We start from the raw sequence: 20,815 nt of genomic DNA on the forward strand, positions 1-20,815 counted from the left end.
AAAACCTGTGCCAAATCAGAATGCGGATCATAATGGTTGATCCGCTGTGGCGACCCCTAACGGGAGCAGCCGAAAGAAGAACAACAACTCAAGATGTGAGGGATTTAGGTTAAAGGCTGTGTGCATCAATCATTAAATGAAAATGAGGTGTGTTACTTCAGCCTCATTCTTTCGAGGTTTGCAAAATGAATGCCACTGTGCTGGGAATGGGCTTTCACTCGAGTCAGCAGCTGCTTGGGAGTCGGGCATTCAAATCCACGAATGTGAATTGCAATTGACATGTGCTTTCAAATTCTCTCATCACTTGGTGTGGTCAGGAACGGTTACCATTAACAAAGGCATTGTTGAAATGATCATGAAATATTGAAAGGACAGAAGTTAGCCCAATTTAGGCTATTTTTGTTTCTGGAGCGATCGATGCAACATTCCGAACTTCCTGTTTCCGATGTCCTGTTCGAAATATTTTTTGTACTCGGAGAGCTTAAGGTTAGCCCTCGATTTCCTTTCCATCACCCAAAGGAAGATCTCCCCTGTTCAAGGGCGTTAACCACAACACGAACGAATTTGCGTAGGTTTCTCGATGCAGTAATTATCGTTTTCGTAATAATATGGTAACGTTAATAACTATAATCAAAAAATGCAATTCATCATCTGTATGTACACGTTTTTTTATGGACCGCTGGATCAACAACCACTGCATTTGATACACAAACCAAGTCTAACCTGAGGAGTCATATAAGGATATTTTCATCAACCACTTAAGTCTTTAAAGACCCTTAATGATCCTAGAAAAACTTTAACACTGCGTCTCTGAAGACGTGTGATATTATGTCTCGAGAGGATGGAGTGGAAGTCCAGAGAGGGGTGTGATGGGAGGAGGGAGTCGGCAGCGTCCAGCACCTTTGCTCGCACTACCTACAATCTTAATACTGCAATTCCTTTGTTGCGATTGCATTAAAGCAGTGTTATTCACGAGTCAATGAGAAACGGTGTAGTGTTTCAAAAATAATGTTTGATGACGAACAAGCTCTAATTTGCTGCCGATGGAGGAAGTTGGGGGTGGGGGGAGAGTATTGGGGGTGGAAGATTTGACAGGGGAGAGAGAGAGAATGGTATAATTCTTGGGATCAGTGGGAGGGTGGAGAAGAATTAGAGTGGCGGGGGGTGGGGGGCAGGGACAAAGATTGGGGTCAGCGAGAATGAAAATATGGGGGAGTGTTGAAAAATGCAGTGAAGGCTTACACAGTTGCGAGAAGTGGTTTGACCGATACACCACCCCCACTTCTATGCAATCATACTGTTAAAATGACCTGAAAATGAAGTCATAAATATTCTCACCATGAGTTCACCGGAACTCCCCCGAGCCATACGAAGCCCCACACCTCTCTCGGCGATGTGACATTGATGAGTTATGGACTGAGTAACATGCCACATTCAATCTATTTATTACATGCGCAGTTCACCATTTTTAGGTCATCTCTATCATCTCAGTCGAGATGACCTGATAACCCCAGACTCGAAGTCTGTCAGTCCGTATGTACGTCCGTCCGTCCGTCCACAATCAAACCGAGTGGAGACAAAGAACCAATAGTGGAATGGATCGAGGTCGACGAGACATGCACAACGATATAACTTTCAAAGTCGTCCAAGGTAGAGGTCAACGTCACGAGGCTGTCAAATTTGCGAAAATCGTCGATTTCAAATCGTATCTCCTCCCTCATTTATCAAGAGAGATCAAAAGTTATTAGTGATTCCGATACTATGGACGATTATCTTGGACAACACGAGCCATTTTTTTTTAATTTGCTCTCGTTCTGATTTTATAGCCGTTCAAACTTCGTTTTGATTCCCCGTTTGGGCCGTTCATAAAGTACGTACATAAAAAAAAGTTAAAAAATTAAGAACCGGAACTCTCCGAGACAAATATTACATTTGAAGCTTTTGTCAGATTTAACTAAAACAATGGAACACAAGTTTATATGGACACTTACTTTCATTTATGACATTAACATTGTTTTGAATGTCAATTTGCACTTTAATTTTCATAAATTGACGTGCTGTGATATTAAAAGAATAAGGTAAATTACACCGCGAGGGACTGCATCGTCATGGCTTACAAACATCGGTTCATAAGGTACTGCTGGCTTTGCAAGCGATTTGCGATGTATGAAGGGGTGCGCCGTGGTCACTCGCCTGCATACAGAGGGGGGTGGGTGGTTTTGAAACCCGGAAGTAGAGCGTACGTACTTTATGAACTGCCCCTATTCCAGTCTGGCACAGAGTTACTTTCGACCTCTGGCAGAGATGACCTACACTCCCTCTTGGGGTATTTTTACTCCATACATACTCGATATAAATTGAATTGGTATTTAAATTAACCTGACACGAAGTAATAAATGTCACCATGGATCCAGCAGGCCCGCCTAACAAACGGACGCCAACATTGTCAAGCCAACATTGAAAACCGTCATTCTTGTTAGAAAAACAGCGAAAATTGATGAAAAAGGTGGCCGAAATTGAAACCACCACAGTAATTATGGTCGCAATAGCAGATATAATGGAAACCAACATGTTTATTCTACACACAAGAACGGTCGTGACGGAAACTAGAATGGACAATCCCGAAATAGATTGGTGGGGAACGGAAGCAACATTGGTTATTTCCGTCGCGAAACGTCCAAGAGCGAAACAAAAGTGGTTCATTCCAGATACTGGAGTGCGAACAAGATGGCGGATGCAGTAGAACGACCTGTTACGGAATGTAAATTTTTAGTGCTTGTGCCTCGAAAATAAATGTAATATAGATAATATATAGTGGGTAGTACCTGATGTAGTTTTAACAATTTATTAAACCGAATTTTGTTGTGATGATAATGTTTGGTTTGCCTGTATTTCGAGCCCCCGAATGAAGGATCGCGAGTTGTATATGCCGAGTTCAACATGGGGGATCGTGTATGGGATCTTTTTACAGTTTTTACTTCATATTAACTTTGTTATTTTATTGGAACTTGCAATTTATTATTACTATCAAATTTTATCGCTGCTTGTATAATATCCCGTACCACAAACGGGTTTTCATTAACAGACATGATATATTCAAGGTAGACTACGTTAAAGTTAACTTACCATAACCTCAAGAACTTTTCAAGCCGCCATGTTTCCCACGTTCTGGTAACCGGAATTAATCGCTTTCGCTTTGGTCTCCGCCATTTCGCGACGGAAATAACCGATGTTGCTTCCATTCCCCACCATTCTATTTCGGGATTGACCGTTCTTGTGTCCGTCACGACCATTATTGCATGTAGAATGAACGTTTGGTTTCGGTTATATCTGCTATTGCGACCGCAATTACTGTGTTGGTTTGAATTTCGGCCGCTTTTCCATCAATTTTGGCTGTTTCTGTAACAAGAATGACGGGTTTTAGTTCCGTCTGACAATGATGGCGTCCGTTTGTTAGGGGGGCCTGTACAGGGGAAAGCAGAACTCCCTCGAGTAATACGAAGCCGACCCACGCATCTCTCGACAATGTGGCACTGATGAGTTATGAACTAAAGAATTACATCTATTTATTACATCAGCAGTTAGCCCTTTTTTCCTGAATGCGTAGTTGGTAGCAATTGAAATGGTGTTTAAATAACCTGAACACAAAGAAATACGTGTGGACACCATCAGCGGGATTCTCCTGAATGTAATGCCCCACAAGTTTCTCTACAAGGCGGGATTCACAAGTTATGGAGCGAGGGACGGGCCACGTTTCATCTTCATTTTGCACAAAGTTGACCATTTTTCCTGGAGCCATTATCATTATCAATTGCATTGCTATTCCTGTACCCTCAAACACGTCCAGGTGCAGCCAAATGAGCCTTCTGGAAAAAAAAAATAATCAAAAAGCTCTCAGATTCAAATAATTTAATAATTCTGGCTGCCAAACCGTGTGGCCGATCGGGTTGAAATTTTAAAACTGTTTCACATGTGGGCTAAATAATAATTTTGAAGTTTCACATATATTGACATGGCGGTTCCAGAGTAAACATTAATTAATATTTCCCCTTCAATCCAACATGGCTGTTCCATCATAACTCTGATGTTTCACATTTATTGATGCAGTAGTTCCAGAGTAAACATTAATTCATATTTTCCTTCAATCCACTATGGCTGCCAAACGATGTCGTACATCAAAAGGGGGGTGAGAACTTTTTATTCGTCATGGAGAGTTGGTCAAACTGGTGGAGTTTCGCCTCAATTTGTTGAGCTGTTTCAGAGAAGAAGACTTTTTAAGTTATTAATTTTCAATCCAAGATGGCTGACCATTGATCTATAAAATCACAAATTTAAATTCTGCTTCCAATCAGGTAGTGGAACACGGATCTGAAGTTTCGTGTTAATCGGATAAGGTGCATTTTTCTAGCTAAGATAGCCGCCAAACCATGTGAATTGTGATGTCATAATTTTTACCGTGTATGCAGAGATGATGGAAGATGGAAGTTGCAAATTTTCGCTTTGATAGATTAAGCAGTCCCAGAGAAAGCATTATTTAATATTTTTATTAAATCCAACATGGCTGCCAAACCATGTGACCTTTCAATCATTGATTAACAAACTTATATCCCCTATGCATGCAGAATAGACTTGTGAAATTTCCCCTTGATCTGACTAGGCGTTTAGGAGATGTTTGAAGGTTTTATGGTAAATTCAAGATCGCCGCCAAACCATGTGACCATTCAAGAAGAAATTAACAAACTTCACAAAGGACCTCATAGGGAATATATGTCTAGAGTTTCGCCTCAATCTGTCCAGCTGTTCTGGAGAAGAAGATTTTTACAATTTATTAATTTTCAATCCAAGATGGCTGACGAACCTTGTGATCTATGACATCACAAATTTAAATTCTGCTTTCAACTGTGTAGTGGAACATGTCTGTGAAGTTTCGTATTAATCGGAAAAGGTGCGTATTTCTATCCAAGATGGCCAACAAACAATGTGACTTGTGATGTCATAGTTCCTACAATGTATGCAGACATTATGTAAGATGACAATTGAAAATTTTTGCTTCGATAGGTTAAGCAGTTCCAGAGAAAACATTATTTAATAGTGATACAAATACAGCCCTGCTTCGATATGGCGCGGGACTGACGAGTTACGAACTGGGCAGCACAAAGCGTTCAATTTTGTTATTACATATGCATTTAACCCTTTTTCTTGGGGACATTGTTGGTTTAAATTGAATTGCTGTTCCTGTCCCTCAAACGCATTCAGGTGCAGCCAAGTGAGTCTTCTGGAAAAAAAAAATCTCAAAGTTCTCAGATTCAAATAATTAAATAATGCTGACTGCCAAACTTTGTGACTGATGAGGTTGAAATTTTAAACTTATGTTTCACATGTCGGCTTAATTATAATTGTGAAGTTTTGCATATATAGAAGCAGCGGTTCCAGAGTAAACATTAATTAATATTTATCCTTCAATCCAAGATGGCCTCCAAACCATGTGACTTGTGACATCATAATTTTTTACCACGTTTGCAGACACGATTGTAGATGATAATTGCAAATTGTCGCTTCAATAGGTAAAGCAGTTCCAGAGAAAACATTACTTAATGTTTTTCTTAAATCCAACATGGCTGCCAAACCCTGAGCCCGATCCCGTTGAAATTTCAAACCTTCATTTAACATGACTGTTGCATCATACATCTGATGTTTCACATTTATTGATACGGTCGTTTCAGAGTAAACATTAATTAATATTTATCCTTCAATCCAAGATGGCCTCCAAACCATGTGACTTGTGACGTCATAATTTTTCCACGTTTGCATGCACGATGGTAGATGATAATTGCAAATTTTCGCTTCGATAGGTTATGTGATTCCAGAGAAAACATTATTTAATATTTTTCTTGAATCCAACATGGCTGCCAAACCATGTGACCTATCAATTAGGAATTAAGAAACTTATATTCACTGCTCATGTGCAATAGGTTTCTGAAGTTTCCCCTTGATCAGATCAGCCGTTCTGGAGAGGAAGATGTTTGAAGTTTTTAGGGGAAATTCAAGATGGCTGCCAAACCATGTGACCAATCAAGAAGAAATTAACAAACTTGAGAAAGGACCTCAAGTGGAACATATTTGTAAAGTTTCGTCTCAATCTCTCTTGCCTTCTGGAGAAAAAGATTTTTTATATTTATTCATTTTCAATCCAAGATGGCTGCCGAACCATGTGACCTATGGCATCATAAATTGAAATTCAGCTTTCTATCGTGGACCCTAACAAGTGTGTGAAGTTTTGCGTAAATCAGATAAGGTCTGTTTTCTATCCAAGATGGCCACCAAACCATGTGACTTCTGAGGTAAAAAAAAAATTGACATGTATGCAGACTTGATGGGAGAAGGCAGTTGCAAATTTTCGCTTCGATGGCTTAAGGAGTTCCAGAGAAAAGATCATTTAATATTTTTCTTAAATCCAACATGGCGGCCAAACCATGTGACCTATCAATTGGAAATTGATAAATTTATATCACGTATATTTCCCAAATATAGTGGTGGAATTTCCCCTTCATCGGACCAGCGCTTCTGGAGAAGAAGATGTTTGAAGGTTTTCGGGTTTTTTCAAGATGGCCGCCAAACCATGTGACCTATCAAGAAGAAATTAACAAACTTGAAAAAAGGACCTCTTTGGGAATATCGCTGTAAAGTTTCGCCTCAAGCTGTCCAAACCAAGAAGAAGAAGTTCTGGAGAAGAAGATAAAAAAACATTAAAAAACAAGATGGCGGCCGAATTACGTCATTGAGGACGTCAAGAAAAACGTTTTCGTCAGTGAATTTAGGAGTAGATGACACTCAAAAAATTTCAGATTTTTCCTATGCAGCGTTCTACTTGACAAATTTTCACCGGCATATCGCTTCACCTTTGACGTCAAGAAAAATCACACATGTTCCCCATAGGGAGCTTCATAAAACGTATCAAGCGGAAAAAATTTTTCCATTGCACGATTTCAGAGATACAGACCTCTAAATTTTATCGTTTTTTCAAGATGGCGCCCGCAACACGTGACCAATGACGTCATAATTATAACGTCAGTGTGCTAACAAAAAAGCGAGATACTATGGTAAAAAATTTCATGTCGATCGGACTTAGCGTTCCAGAGAAAATGATTTTTAAAGCGAAAAAGGCCGCAAATTGCCGGCGGAAAAAGAATAAAAATAATGTATAATGAAACATAAACAGAAGAAAAACAATGGGGTACCCTGTACTGACAGGGTACCCTAATTACAAATTGACTGAAGAAAAGCGATATTGTTTAGGAAAGCAAATTCAAGGGTTTCAACATAATTAATTTGACCAAAAAATAACATGTATCTTCTTCTTAAGTCATTGTAATAACCATTACCGGAATTTAAAAAAACAGTAACAGTCTTGCTGAAATTTGTCTCTTCTACGTCTCAAACTTGCCATGTTTTCTCGCTTCATAAAAAAGTTTGTGCCTTTGAATACATTTAGAAGTAATCCTCGAACATGTGTATCATACCTTGATAAAACGAAATGTCATTTTGGGTTACTTCAGTCTCATGTTCAGTGTTTTGCTCTTAGGTATTGCGACAGTTATCAAAAACATTCCTGCATTTGCAAGCTCCTGTGCATAGCAGATCAGACTTCCTGCATTTGCAGCGCAAGTTCCCCCACCCTGTGTTGCAGCCGCAAGAAACAACTTCTCTGCAGGCATCGGGAACTGGAGACAAAGACATAAGTACTGCATCAAGAAAGTCGTCCTCATACCTCCAGCCCATTGATTCTGGGGATGGTAGATCAGGACAGTTCAGATGTCCCTGCCTCCACACTGCTGCCTGATAGTGAGATCGCTTAATATGGAAGGATAAAGCATCACTTGTTGGTGGAAGGGACTCGGGTGCATGAGACTTGATGAACAATATTGGTTGAGCCTCATCAACAGAGTTTACATTTTGGACTTTGTACACCGGACAAACAAACTGTTGAGCATTCTTGGCAGTTTCATCTGTGAGTTCACCTTTTCCTAGGTTTTGCAGCAGCTCATGGTGCTCTTGGTAGACCATCCAGGCTGGTTTCTTGCTGTGGCCTGAAATGTACGAGGTAGTATCACTTCCCGTAAGCACATGGAATGCTAGAATGGTACCAAAAAAAGTTGGAACATAGAGCATCTGATCCACAATGTTCTGAATTGGGATGTATTTCCGCTTTTTGGCGGTTCCAGCTTTGAGCCACAGTTGTGTACGTTGCATTCTGTGAAAGTTGACTCAGAGTAGAACTAGCACATCCGTATACCGAGCTTGCACAACTATATTCCCTGCTTGGTTCTCAACACAATGGAGAATGAGTCTAGTTTCTGCTTCTTATTGCCTGGCTGCAAGTTTATCTGTGTCAACCTCTGGATTCGATGATTGTACCCTTTCTTCATTGCAAAATCCACCAGCTACAACAATGGTTTTGGTGTCTGGTGCTTGAGCAGTAAGTTGTTCAGATAGTCAGGTTCCTTGTGTAATTTCGTTGGAATTTTTTTGAGAGTAGCAAACCTATAGATTTTTGAGGAGTTTAAAATCTATTTAAATAAAAAAAAAATGATGTTTCACATTTTTTCAACTCTTGGAAAGGTCGTTTTGGGGTGAAAAACGCTTTTTTTGAATTCCAATTTTAAAAAATCTGAAACAATACAAAATAACCAACTGATGATGGATTACTGTTAAATGGCTAACAATGGATTTTATAAGGTAATAAAATGTTGCATTGTGACTGTCGGTTGCCATGGAAACAGCATTTTTGGAGTGGAATTCCCTTTTTTTATATATTTTTTTAAAAATTACATTTTCCATCGGATGGCCTAAATAATTGTAAAATATAGTGACCATGACTAACTTACACATAAGTATTATGATTTTCAAGTTTTGGAACAGTTGGTTGCCATTGAAACGGCCATCTGTGCAATGAAACATTGGTGTATCTGTTGTTCAATATCAGAAGGTTTCGGCACCTTCAGTAGTAAAACGTTTGATTTAAAGTTTTTGTAGTTTGCTGTATTGTAAGTGTGATCTTGTAGGGAATCTTGTGATCTAAGATTTTGGTGCTAAACGGATCAATGATGATGTCAGCCTATGGGCACCAGTGAAGAATTAGAAGAACAGAATGTACATGTCTGGCAATACCACACTATCAATCAACATCAGGGACAAGACAGTAGATCTAAAAGAAACCAAGGATTTGTATGGCAGACTGATGGTACTCTCCAGATCCAGCAGGGACGTCGACCAGAAGGATGCAATTGGCAACTTTGAATTCACTGTGACACCGAGGGTCCTGTTTGCACCAAACGGTAGCTTACTGTCATGCACCGACAAGTCGAAGCTAATGCACAACTTGGAGAAGTTTGCCAACAAGGAACCGTCTTTACCAGAAGATGAGCGTGATGCCACGAACATTGAACCAGCACCCGCTGATGCTGTAATTGATGGCAGTACGAGCACGAAGGTCACAGTAGTGGATGGAATGATAGTTGTCCAGAAAATGACCAAGAAACCAGCAATGGTCGTGACAGTGAAGGACCTCAGTGAGTGTTTCAATGATCGGTGATGAATCTGACCAGAGGCTTCGACCATGTAATTCTTGTTTTTGATACATATAAGCAAGATTCCCTCAAGAGCCCAACCAGAGACAAACGACGTCAAGGAAAGGCACCAGTCCAATATCAGGTCAAGGATGATACCAGCATCAAACACATCACGAAGAGTCGATTTCTGTCCCATGATCAAACCAAGGCTGATCTGACGGAGTACTTGGTAGTCTTGGTACTAACAGCTTGGTAGTCGTTTCGGCATCTGGGTGGACATCGAGCAACAGGGGTCTCCAATTTGAGGCGAATAACCATGAAGAGGCCAATACATTGATGATCCAGCAAGCAATAGCTGCATCACAGCACACACGGGAGATATTGAGCTGACAATATTCTCACCTGATATGGATGTTCTGGTTCTTGCCATAGCAAACTATCATCTCCTGCCAAGACACACATCTATCTCAATGGCATATAGCATTGTCAAAATCAAGCCAATCTGGAAGGTCCGAGGTGAGGAGAGAGCCCAGGCATTGCCAGCCTTCCACACATTCACAGGTGCCGATAGTACTGGGTGGTTCGCTCGACATGGTAAGGCAAAGTGGTTCCAGTGTTAGTTGAAGGCCGATGACGACATGGTAGATGCCTTTGCTATGCTCTGTAAGGATGCTGAACTGTCAGACGACCTATACACAACTTTAGCAAGATTTGTCTGTTCAGGTTATTGTCCAAGTGGTGTCAATATTTCCAGCATCTCTGAACTTCAGTGGCATCTCTTCTGTAAGAACATGGCTGAGAATGACAAGTCACCACCAACTGTCGGTGCTCTGAGGCAGCATATCATGTGGGTACATATCCAGGCATACGTTTGGGGTCAAGCAGCAATTTCTCAGCAAACATTTCTTGATCCATTAAAGAATGGATTCCACAAGAACATGAGTGGTCAACTCAAACCGACAACAACAGACATTCTCCCTGCACCAAAGGCAATTATCGAGATGATAAGGTGCCAGTGCAAGACAGAATGTTCATCACAGAGATGTTCCTGCAGGGCCAAGAACTTAACATGCTCCGATCTTTGCATGTGCAGCACTTCGTGTGAGAATGACGAGGACTCAAACATTGAACGGCATGACCACGATAGTGATGATGACGATGGCAATGATGAGTGACATTAGAGACAGTGATGCCAATTGGCTACAAACTCATATTTGACATTAAGTACATTTCACTGATCACCATATTTATGCGTTACTTGTTTCAAGATTTGAAAGAAATACTTTAAATAAACGGTAATTTGACAAAATGATAGCCGTTTCCATGGCAACCATTGCTCAAAATACAGATATATGTATTCTATATTAAGAAGTGTCCTCAAGTTAAAAGCCCAGTCACACCTTGACGTTTTAGCCAGCAATGGCAACGTATTAAAATGTAAAATGTAAAATGTATGTAAAATATTCGGACGTATTCATAACGAGTTGGTCGTATGCATAACATATTAGTGACGGACACAGAACGTTTCGTTGTGTTATAGCTAACTTATACCAACGAATGCTGAGTCTGTTGTCGACCTTCCCAACCTATGCCCAACAATAGTCTAACTTTTGCGTAGCGCGCTGCACGCATGGCCGACGATGACGTGACCTAGCTTATTAAAAGGTTGCTGCACAACGATTCAAATCATAACCGCCGCAGAAATGGAAGTGTCACCATCGCAGTCACACCTTGGCGATCTTGCCAGCGTATGTCGACCTCTGAAAAATGCGTTTAAAACGCTGGCGCACGTCGAATACGGTATGGGTAAGTTTGGTATACGTGAGTAGAACGCTAAAGTACGCTATCATACGTCGGAGTAAGTGGAGTACGTCTTGTAATTATAAACGTGTTAAACATTTTACGACGTACTTGCCGTATGACACAAGTTCCGCATGTGATGGGAATAAGTTGTACGCACGATATGCGATCGTTGGCACACGTCGACAAAAGTTACTTGTAAGTTACTCATAAGTCGAAACACTCAAGGTAATGGTTAGCGTCAGTGTTCCAGACTCCATGGTTTTTTTAATTTTTTTTTAATTTTTTTTTCCTTCGGTATGACGGTGATGTCCACACTTCGATTTCCAGTGCGGTTATGATTTAAATTGTTGACCGGCAGCCTTATAATTATATTATATTATAACCGCACTAGAAATCAAAGTGTCGACATCACCGTCATCCCGAAGAAGAAGAAAAAAAAACTCCAGGGAGTCTGGAACACTGACGCTAACTATTACCTTGACATGTTTGGACTTATGAGTAACGTACAAGTAACGTGTGTCGACGTGTGTCAACGATCGCGTAACGTGCCTACAACACGATACTCATAGGTTGGAAATAAGTTTCTAGTACGCTAAACATTACCTCGACGTGTTTCGACTTATGAGTAACTTATAAGTAACGTGTGTCGACGTGTGTCAACGATCGCGTAACGTGGCTACAACTTATGGCCAGCGTTATGCGGAACGTGTGAGTCATACGCCGGCATAAGTCTTAAAATTTCAAGCATGGAAAATTTGCGGACAACCGAAAGTACAACGTTTAAAGCCAGCAGACTACGACGTATGGCAGTGTTTTTCAGCGTGCTCTCAACGTTATCAAAACTTACCCATAACGTATTCGACGTGTACCAGCGTTTGACATAAATTTTCCAAAAATCCGCATAAGCTGGCGAAAACGTCAAGGTGTGACTGGGCCTTAACAATTATGCATCATCAGTTGCTTGCTTGCGATTAATTTTGAATTTTCAGAGCTGAAATTAAAAAAAAACGGGTTTTTACCCCAAAACGACCTGTTTGACCACATAATATGCATTGAAAAAAAAAAATGTGAAACATGGATTTTCTGTTTTTGGTATTGTTTAAGCTCTCCAAAAAATTCCAACGAACGTCAAATTATGGACACAAGGAACCTGACTATTACCACTATCCCCGAAACTCGGCAAGCCGTTTGAATTTTGTTTGCGGGAATCAAACCGGGCATTAGCACAGATAATTTATCGCAAACCTGATACATCACAATGACGTCATTTTCGTTTTTATGACGTCATCATTAAGAGGACGAGGATCTTAGCTCATTTGAGCTTGTTGTAGTCGTTTTTCTCTTTTTTTTTTTTCCTCGTCTCTTTTGATACCCCTCGAAATGGGTCGTATTCGTAGCAGCCACGTGACACGTTTCTGTGACGTGTAAGCGGTGTTCGGTCTCATTGGGAGTTTACTTACGTCGTTATAATTAAAATTCACTCTCTCACTATTCCAGGTGTAAGAACATGAATAATCAATCCTGCACATCATGTTGTATTCGCGTTCGCCTCAGTTACACGGTAAGTAAATAAAACGCACGTGTGTAAACGTATTGTTTGAACACGCGCTTCCGGGTTCGTTTTGTGATTCGATCCGGGCGAACGTCCGTGCTGAGGGTCGGTCGGTCGGTCGGTCGGTCGGTCGGTTACTGCCGAGCTTGTTTGTGCGACGCGAACTGTTTGAGTGTTGTCGTCGCGACTGTTCGGGTGGAGTTCCGACAGGTGGAGAGAGGGGGCGCTGCATCTCGGAGCACGCGGTCCTTCAGAGACTGCCATCAAGCCGGCCGTCCTGCCCTTCATTTCGGGTGGTTCACATCAAATACCCTTCGGGTTTAAAAGGCCAATTGTACAGCAGCACTTTGGGCCGAATGATTTGTCGCTATGTTTCGTTGGATTGAAATGCTGATGTGTTTGGATGTTTTGTTTTGTGTCCCAGTCGAGGCTCATGGAAGAGAGGTGGCAGTGGGACAACACGGGGGAGGGAGAGTCGAGGAGAGGACGGGCATTTACCGACAAAAATAATGTGTTGTGTCGGCAAGGTTTGATGGGGGAGGGTAAGGGGTTAAAGGGAGTGCTACGAGAATGTGGTGCATCATGTACATAAGCTTGGTGTTGGCTTAGTGGTCAGGGTGGTGGCTTGGGATCCTCGGGTCCTGAGTTCAAGCCCCGTTGGCTGCTGAATTAAAATACACCAGGAGGTTGACTCAGCCTGTCATCCTTCCGAGGTCGGCAAAATGAGTACCAGTGTACTGGTAAGGGGGACACTGCATCAGCGGCAGAGACACATCCCAACCAATGATGCAACCAGCAGCCATAGGCTGCACTTGAGAATCCTGGCGGGAAGAGTAGGATTGGAAGTGGCCAAGACGCGTCCAATCGATCGAATTGCCTTCTCCGGTGTCTTAAGATTCCCCGTACATCCTTGGGTCATGACGGTCCATCTCGGACCCTTCGATCCCACTCCACATCACGCCGTCGTTCCCTCACCCATGCACTCATTCCTTCCCATTTCTGTTCCTTCCTGTGAAATGACTCGTTTTTCTCCATTGATCCTTCTTTTCCACCTCGAAGGCCACCACCGTCGCACCAGGTCGCACCTCTCTCTCTCCCACATCCCACGGGACTTTGTGAACCTTGATGATGTGTATTTACTTTTTGCTGATTGTACAAACCTCTCCTGACTGTCGTTTCTTGCAGCGTAGTGCAATGACCTTCCTCCATCGTTGAGCCGAAGATTTCGAAGCTGATGGCAAATTCCACCGAGAAGTTGGCGGAGGGTTTCATCGCGGCCGCAGTTTCCATTTTGTTCTTTGGCAGTAACTTTGTGCCGATCAAGCGCATTGACACGGGCGATGGTACGTTTCATATCGTCACGGCCGTCGTTATCGTCGTCATTGTGTTTGTGTTTCGAGGATGCACGAGAAGGTCGTGCCATTTTGTTGCCTCTCCAGGAATATTTTTCCAGTGGGTTCTTTGCGCTGCCATCTGGACGGCGTCGCTCGTCTTGAACATCATTCGGAACAACCCACCGTTCTGGCCTCTGGCTATGTTTGGAGGCTTTCTCTGGGCCACAGGTACGCCTCGTCTGGCGTGGCATTGATATTACGCACTCGACATGTACTTCCTCTCATTCTTGTAACTGATTCCTCATTCTGCTCTTCCTAAATTTTATTTGGTGAGTTTACAGATAATTTTATATTTAAGCGTCGTAAGACTTGCGCTGTGTCGTTGCTCATGTGGTCAGGGTTTACCTGTGGGTGTGTGCGGATATTTCATTGGCTTAGCTCCTGCTAAGAAGCACGAGTCGGAAGCGTCAAGGTGTTCTTATCGCAGATGTGCACTTGTCCATCGTGTTGCGGCAATGCAGTGAGTGAAACGACTGGTTATACTGGAAAAGCGCGATTGAAAAGTATGTTGCGCGGTCATCTCGTTACCGGGAGTGGCTTCAAGAAGCAACAGCAAATCTCAAACGCGCACCTTTTGAGAAATCGAGAATTTTGCAAAGTGAAGAAGGCAATCTTATATTTGACGTTGAATGACGTCACGGTCGTTTGCAAAAGTCTTTGTGCGTCTTCAAACTTTCACTTTGATGGAAGCAAACTAAACGCCGTTGTCATGTCAGATGGTGTCCGCACCGCCCTCAGGTTTGGTGTTGATATTTACGTGATGACTAAGAGATGTGGTTGCGGCTTGTTATTTATATGTTCACTACTATTTGACAGTTGCACGTGATCCGTGCTCGGGAGCCTCGGTGGTGCGTGTCTGTCTAGACTTTCGCTGATGACTCACCAATAGGTGATGTAACTGGTCTGGCAGCTGATGGGGTGTAGCATTGGGATTCTCATGTATGTGTGTATTCTGAATATTTACAGCTGTAGAGGAACTCGGGTGGAGGTTGAAACGGCATGAGGCTTAACTTGTGTACCTCTTCTTAGTTGTTACCTCCACCACCGAAGGTGAAGGAGGTTATGTTTTCACCCGTCTGTTTGTTTGTGTGCAGGATATCTCAAAAAGTTGTGGACGAATTTGGATGAAATTTGGTGGACACATTGGGTGTGTAACCACGACGAATTTTGGTGAAGATCCGAATCGGGATCTGGATACGATAATTATTTAATTATTAAAGTGATTCTTCACCATTGAGAGATCGGGCCAAAAACAACATATCGCATGTTATTTCAAAAATGTATTGATTGTGCCCGATGTGTTCTCTTGGATCAGGCATTACGTGGTGGAGGTACGCGCTCTACCGAGTACCCTTCTAGTTTTATGCAGCTTTCTTTGGCTGGAAGAGCACTTTGTTAATTATATAGATTCGAGCTACCTGGGGATACTTGATGAGGTGTTAGCTGATTGGTTGTTTCCTCCAATTATGGGTGAGGGATGTGATCGGGTCGTATCTACTGGATAAGGTGTCGATAAAGTACTTGTGCAACTTCGACCTTTTCTAACTCTTGAGGTATACTTGTTTGAAACGAACTGTAAATGGCATATGGAAGCATAATTCATCAAGTACCTCCGCGCGTACCTCCGCCAAGCTGAACGGTTTACATTTTGTTTCTCGCCGATACGCCGGATCTGAATCAGGACTTCAACCAAAATCTAATCGGCTTTTTCTCGTCACCTACCCAACTCATCCACCAAGTTTTGTCAGAACTCGTCCACAACTTTTTGAAATATCTTGGCATATATCGATTTTGGCACATCTCTCAATGGTGAAGAATCACGAAAAAAAAAAAATCTAAAAATTCCAGCATCCGCATCTTCACCAAAATCGAATGAATTTTTCCTTATCACACACCCAACCTGTCCACCAAATTTAATCCGAATCGTCCACAACTTGTTGAGATATCCTGCTCGAAGTCAAACAGACATTGGTGAAAACAAAGCCTCCGTCCACCTTCGGTGGCAGAGCTAATTATGCTTTCATGAACCATTTATAGTTTTTTTTTTTTTTTTCGATCATGTGTGCATGAAAAATTTTAAAAGTTTGAAGTTGCACAATGATGTTATGGAAACACTAGATTATATTGTGATGGTCGTCTCTCTCCCGAAAAACTATGAGACCGACGCATCCATAAAAAGATCACGGAAGCCATCCGCAACACTTACGTCTGGCCGGCTCCTTGTACCCAGTGGTGGCTACCGTACTTGTGAGATGACTGCCTGAGATGGGGAACCATGCTGACGGCTGCGCAACGGCTGTTAATTGGCTGAGTGAACCAACGTTGCATGCCGCACTCTCTCGTCTGCCAATTATCAATGAATGCTTGGGCCATTTACCCTCAAGAGCACTCTATCATTACCAAAACACGATAGGATATGTCAAGACTGTTTGATTATATTTATTTTGCACTCGGTTAATAAAGGCAAGCATGGCAAAAAATGGTGGGAAATGAGCAATGGCAATGCAGGCGGGTATGTACAAATATTACAGGGACGCGTACAATTCCCCAAATTACTCCGAACACGGCATCCTGCCCTCAGATCTTAATCGGTCACTTGTAAACTTGTATGACGCCAAACATCAACCCAAAATAAGTGATATATGAGAGAGGGGCCAGAAGGGTGAATGTGGTGAAAGAAATGCAGTTGTGGCCAAAAAATATTGGCACCCTTGCACTTTTTTCAAATAACACTCAATTTTCACAAAAAAATGTGTTGAAATTGACAAAAGTATTTGGTGTCCACAATTCTTGATTTCACTTTTAAAATTACAGAACATTTATTTTTGATTCAGAAATTAATATATCCTTTAAAATCAGAAAATAAAAAGAAATGGCATTGACAAAATTATTGTCACCCTGGACTTGATATTTGTTGTCACAGCCTTTGAACAAATTAACGGTATTGAAATGCTTCCTACTCCTCTCTATTGGCAGTTTGTCTCACTCTTCTTGTGCAAACTGCTCCAGTTCTCCCAGATTTGAAGGGGGCCTTCTCCCAACTGCTGTTCAATGGGATTTAGATCTGGACTCAATCCTGGCCACTTCAGAACAGTCCAGCATTTTTTTTTCTTTTTTCTTGAACCATTCCTGGGTGACGTGTGTTTGGGGACATTGTTCTGCTGTAAGACCCGTGACCTTCGACGTAGACCCAGCTTTCTGACACTGGGTTGAACATTGTGCTCCAAAATGCCTCCTTTGTAATCTCCTGATGTCATGATGCCATGCACACATTCGAGGCACCCAATGCCAGAAGCAGCACAGCAACCCCAAAACATCACTGAACCTCCTCCATGTTTGACTGCAGGGAAGGTGTTCTTTCCTTTGAGGCTTAATTTTGTTCTCTGTAAACATAAGAGATGATGTGTTCTCCCTAAAAGCTATAATTTGATCTCATCGGTGTGTGTGTGTGTGTGTGTGTGTGTGTGTGTGTGTGTGTGTGTGTGTGTGTGTGTGTGTGTGTGTGTGTGTGTGTGTGTGTTCTGGGTCTCCTACCATAGAACCCCCTTTCATTGAGTTGGAAACGGATGGTGCGAGTTGAAACTGTCGTACCTTGTGTCTGAAGGTTATCTTGAATCTGTTTGGCAGTTGATCGAGGTTCTTCCTCCACCATTCGAACAATCCTTCACTGCAATCTTCAATCAAGTTTTATCTTGCAGCCATGTTCAGAAATATTGGCTACAGAGCCATGAGCCTTAAACTTCCTGATAACATTGCGTCCGCTGTACACAGGAACATCAGGGTATCTGGAGTTGGACTTGTAGCCTTGAGATTGTCCATGCTTGGCCACAATATTATGTATGACCTCACACAATTCTCTGGTTTCCTTTCTTTTCTCCATGCTCATTGCGGTACACACAGTGACACGAAACAGCAGAATGACTCCTTTTCTCCATTTGAACTGGTTGAGAATGAGTGATTTTTTTTTTATTTTTTATTTTTTATTTTTTTTTTATATTACAGGCACCTGCAAATCACCACAGGTGAGTTCAAGTCCAAAGTAAAATAGAATCTTTGGAATTGAAAAGGAGAACCCGCTTGAGTAAATTGAAAAGGAGAATCCGCTTGAGTGAATTGAAAAGGAGAATCTGCTTGAGTGAATTGAAAAGGGGAACCAGCTTGAGTGAATTGAAAAGGAGAACCCGCTTGAGTGAATTGAAATGAAGAACCTGCTTGAGTGAATTGAAAAGGAGAACCTGCTTGAGTAAATTGAAAAGGAGAACCCGCTTGAGTAAATTGAAAAGGAGAACCCGCTTGAGTAAATTGAAAAGGAGAACCCGCTTGAGTAAATTGAAAAGGAGAACCCGCTTGAGTAAATTGAAAAGGAGAACCCGCTTGAGTAAATTGAAAAGGAGAACCCGCTTGAGTGAATTGAAAAGGAGAACCCGCTTGAGTAAATTGAAAAGGAGAACCCGCTTGAGTAAATTGAATAGGAGAACCCGCTTGAGTAAATTGAAAAGGAGAACCCGCTTGAGTAAATTGAAAAGGAGAACCCGCTTGAGTAAATTGAAAAGGAGAACCCGCTTGAGTAAATTGAAAAGGAGAACCCGCTTGAGTAAATTGAAAAGGAGAACCCGCTTGAGTAAATTGAAAAGGAGAACCCGCTTGAGTAAATTGAAAAGGAGAACCCGCTTGAGTAAATTGAAAAGGAGAACCCGCTTGAGTAAATTGAAAAGGAGAACCCGCTTGAGTAAATTGAAAAGGAGAACCCGCTTGAGTAAATTGAAAAGGAGAACCCGCTTGAGTGAATTGAAAAGGAGAACCCGCTTGAGTGAATTGAAAAGGAGAACCCGCTTGAGTAAATTGAAAAGGAGAACCCGCTTGAGTAAATTGAAAAGGAGAACCCGCTTGAGTAAATTGAAAAGGAGAACCCGCTTGAGTAAATTGAAAAGGAGAACCCGCTTGAGTGAATTGAAAAGGAGAACCCGCAGAGTAAATTGAAAAGGAGAACCCGCTTGAGTAAATTGAAAAGGGGAACCCGCTGAGTAAGTTGAAAAGGGGAACCCGCTGAGTAAATTGAAAAGGAGAACCCGCAGAGTAAATTGAAAAGGGGAACCCGCTTGAGTGAATTGAAAAGGTGAACCCGCAGAGTGAATTGAAAAGGGGAACCCGCTTGAGTAAATTGAAAAGGGGAACCCGCTTGAGTAAGTTGAAAAGGGGAACCCGCTGAGCAAATTGAAAAGGAGAACCCGCTGAGGAAATTGAAAAGGAGAACCCGCTTGAGTGAATTGAAAAGGTGAACCCGCTTGAGTGAGTTGAAAAGGGGAACCCGCTTGAGTAAATTGAAAAGGGGAACCCGCATGAGTAAATTGAAAAGGGGAACCCGCTTGAGTAAATTGAAAAGGGGAACCCACTTGAGTAAATTGAAAAGGGGAACCCGCTTGAGTAAGTTGAAAAGGGGAACCCGCTTGAGTGAATTGAAAAGGAGAACCCGCTTGAGTGAATTGAAAAGGGGAACCCGCTTGAGTAAGTTGAAAAGGGGAACCCGCTTGAGTAAATTGAAAAGGAGAACCCGCTTGAGTGAATTGAAAAGGAGAATCTGCTTGAGTAAATTGAAAAGGAGAATCTGCTTGAGTAAATTGAAAAGGGGAACCCGCTTGAGTAAGTTGAAAAGGGGAACCCGCTTGAGTAAATTGAAAAGGAGAATCTGCTTGAGTGAATTGAAAAGGGGAACCCGCTTGAGTAAGTTGAAAAGGGGAACCCGCTTGAGTAAATTGAAAAGGAGAACCCGCTTGAGTGTATTGAAAAGGGGAATCTGCTTGAGTGAATTGAAAAGGAGAACCCGCTTGAGTAAATTGAAAAGGGGAACCCGCTTGAGTAAATTGAAAAGGAGAACCCGCTTGAGTAAGTTGAAAAGGGGAACCCGCTTGAGTGAATTGAAAAGGAGAACCCGCTTGAGTGAATTGAAAAGGAGAACCCGCTTGAGTGAATTGAAAAGGAGAACCCGCTTGAGTAAATTGAAAAGGAGAACCCGCTTGAGTAAATTGAAAAGGGGAACCCGCTTGAGTAAGTTGAAAAGGAGAACCCGCTTGAGTAAGTTGAAAAGGAGAACCTGCTTGAGTGAATTGAAAAGGAGAATCTGCTTGAGTGAATTGAAAAGGAGAACCTGCTTGAGTAAATTGAAAAGGAGAACCCGCTTGAGTGAATTGAAAAGGAGAATCTGCTTGAGTGAATTGAAAAGGAGAACCCGCTTGAGTAAATTGAAAAGGAGAACCCGCTTGAGTAAATTGAAAAGGAGAACCCGCTTGAGTAAATTGAAAAGGAGAACCCGCTTGAGTAAATTGAAAAGGAGAACCCGCTTGAGTGAATTGAAAAGGAGAACCAGCTTGAGTAAATTGAAAAGGAGAACCTGCTTGAGTAAATTGAAAAGGAGAACCCGCTTGAGTGAATTGAAAAGGAGAACCCGCTTGAGTAAATTGAAAAGGAGAACCCGCTTGAGTGAATTGAAAAGGAGAACC

At 42.0% G+C, this 20,815-nt stretch overlaps 1 protein-coding gene across 7 annotated transcripts in view; it reads left to right on the top strand.

Annotated features, from left to right (window-relative positions):
• Positions 1-12,947: 12,947 nt before the first annotated feature.
• TMEM144 (transmembrane protein 144) overlaps positions 12,948-20,815 on the top strand; it is an 84,336-nt gene continuing 76,468 nt past the window's right edge. For 2 of the 7 annotated variants that reach the window (XM_085847308.1, XM_085847346.1), the window contains exons 1-3: positions 12,999-13,217; positions 14,110-14,267; positions 14,364-14,486. In XM_085847308.1, coding sequence (XP_085703434.1) covers positions 14,159-14,267; positions 14,364-14,486 — 232 coding nt within the window. In that variant the 5' untranslated portion in view covers positions 12,999-13,217; positions 14,110-14,158. Of the gene's footprint in view, positions 13,218-14,109; positions 14,268-14,363; positions 14,487-14,888; positions 15,057-20,815 lie in introns of those variants that run through there. The other 5 variants (XM_085847332.1, XM_085847316.1, XM_085847324.1 and 2 more) reach the window with 5 other exon arrangements.

Source organism: Eptatretus burgeri, chromosome 1 (genome assembly GCF_056783735.1).
Source record: "Eptatretus burgeri isolate ZD-2024b chromosome 1, Ebu_testis_v1, whole genome shotgun sequence".
NCBI classification, from domain to species: Eukaryota; Metazoa; Chordata; class Myxini; order Myxiniformes; family Myxinidae; genus Eptatretus; species Eptatretus burgeri.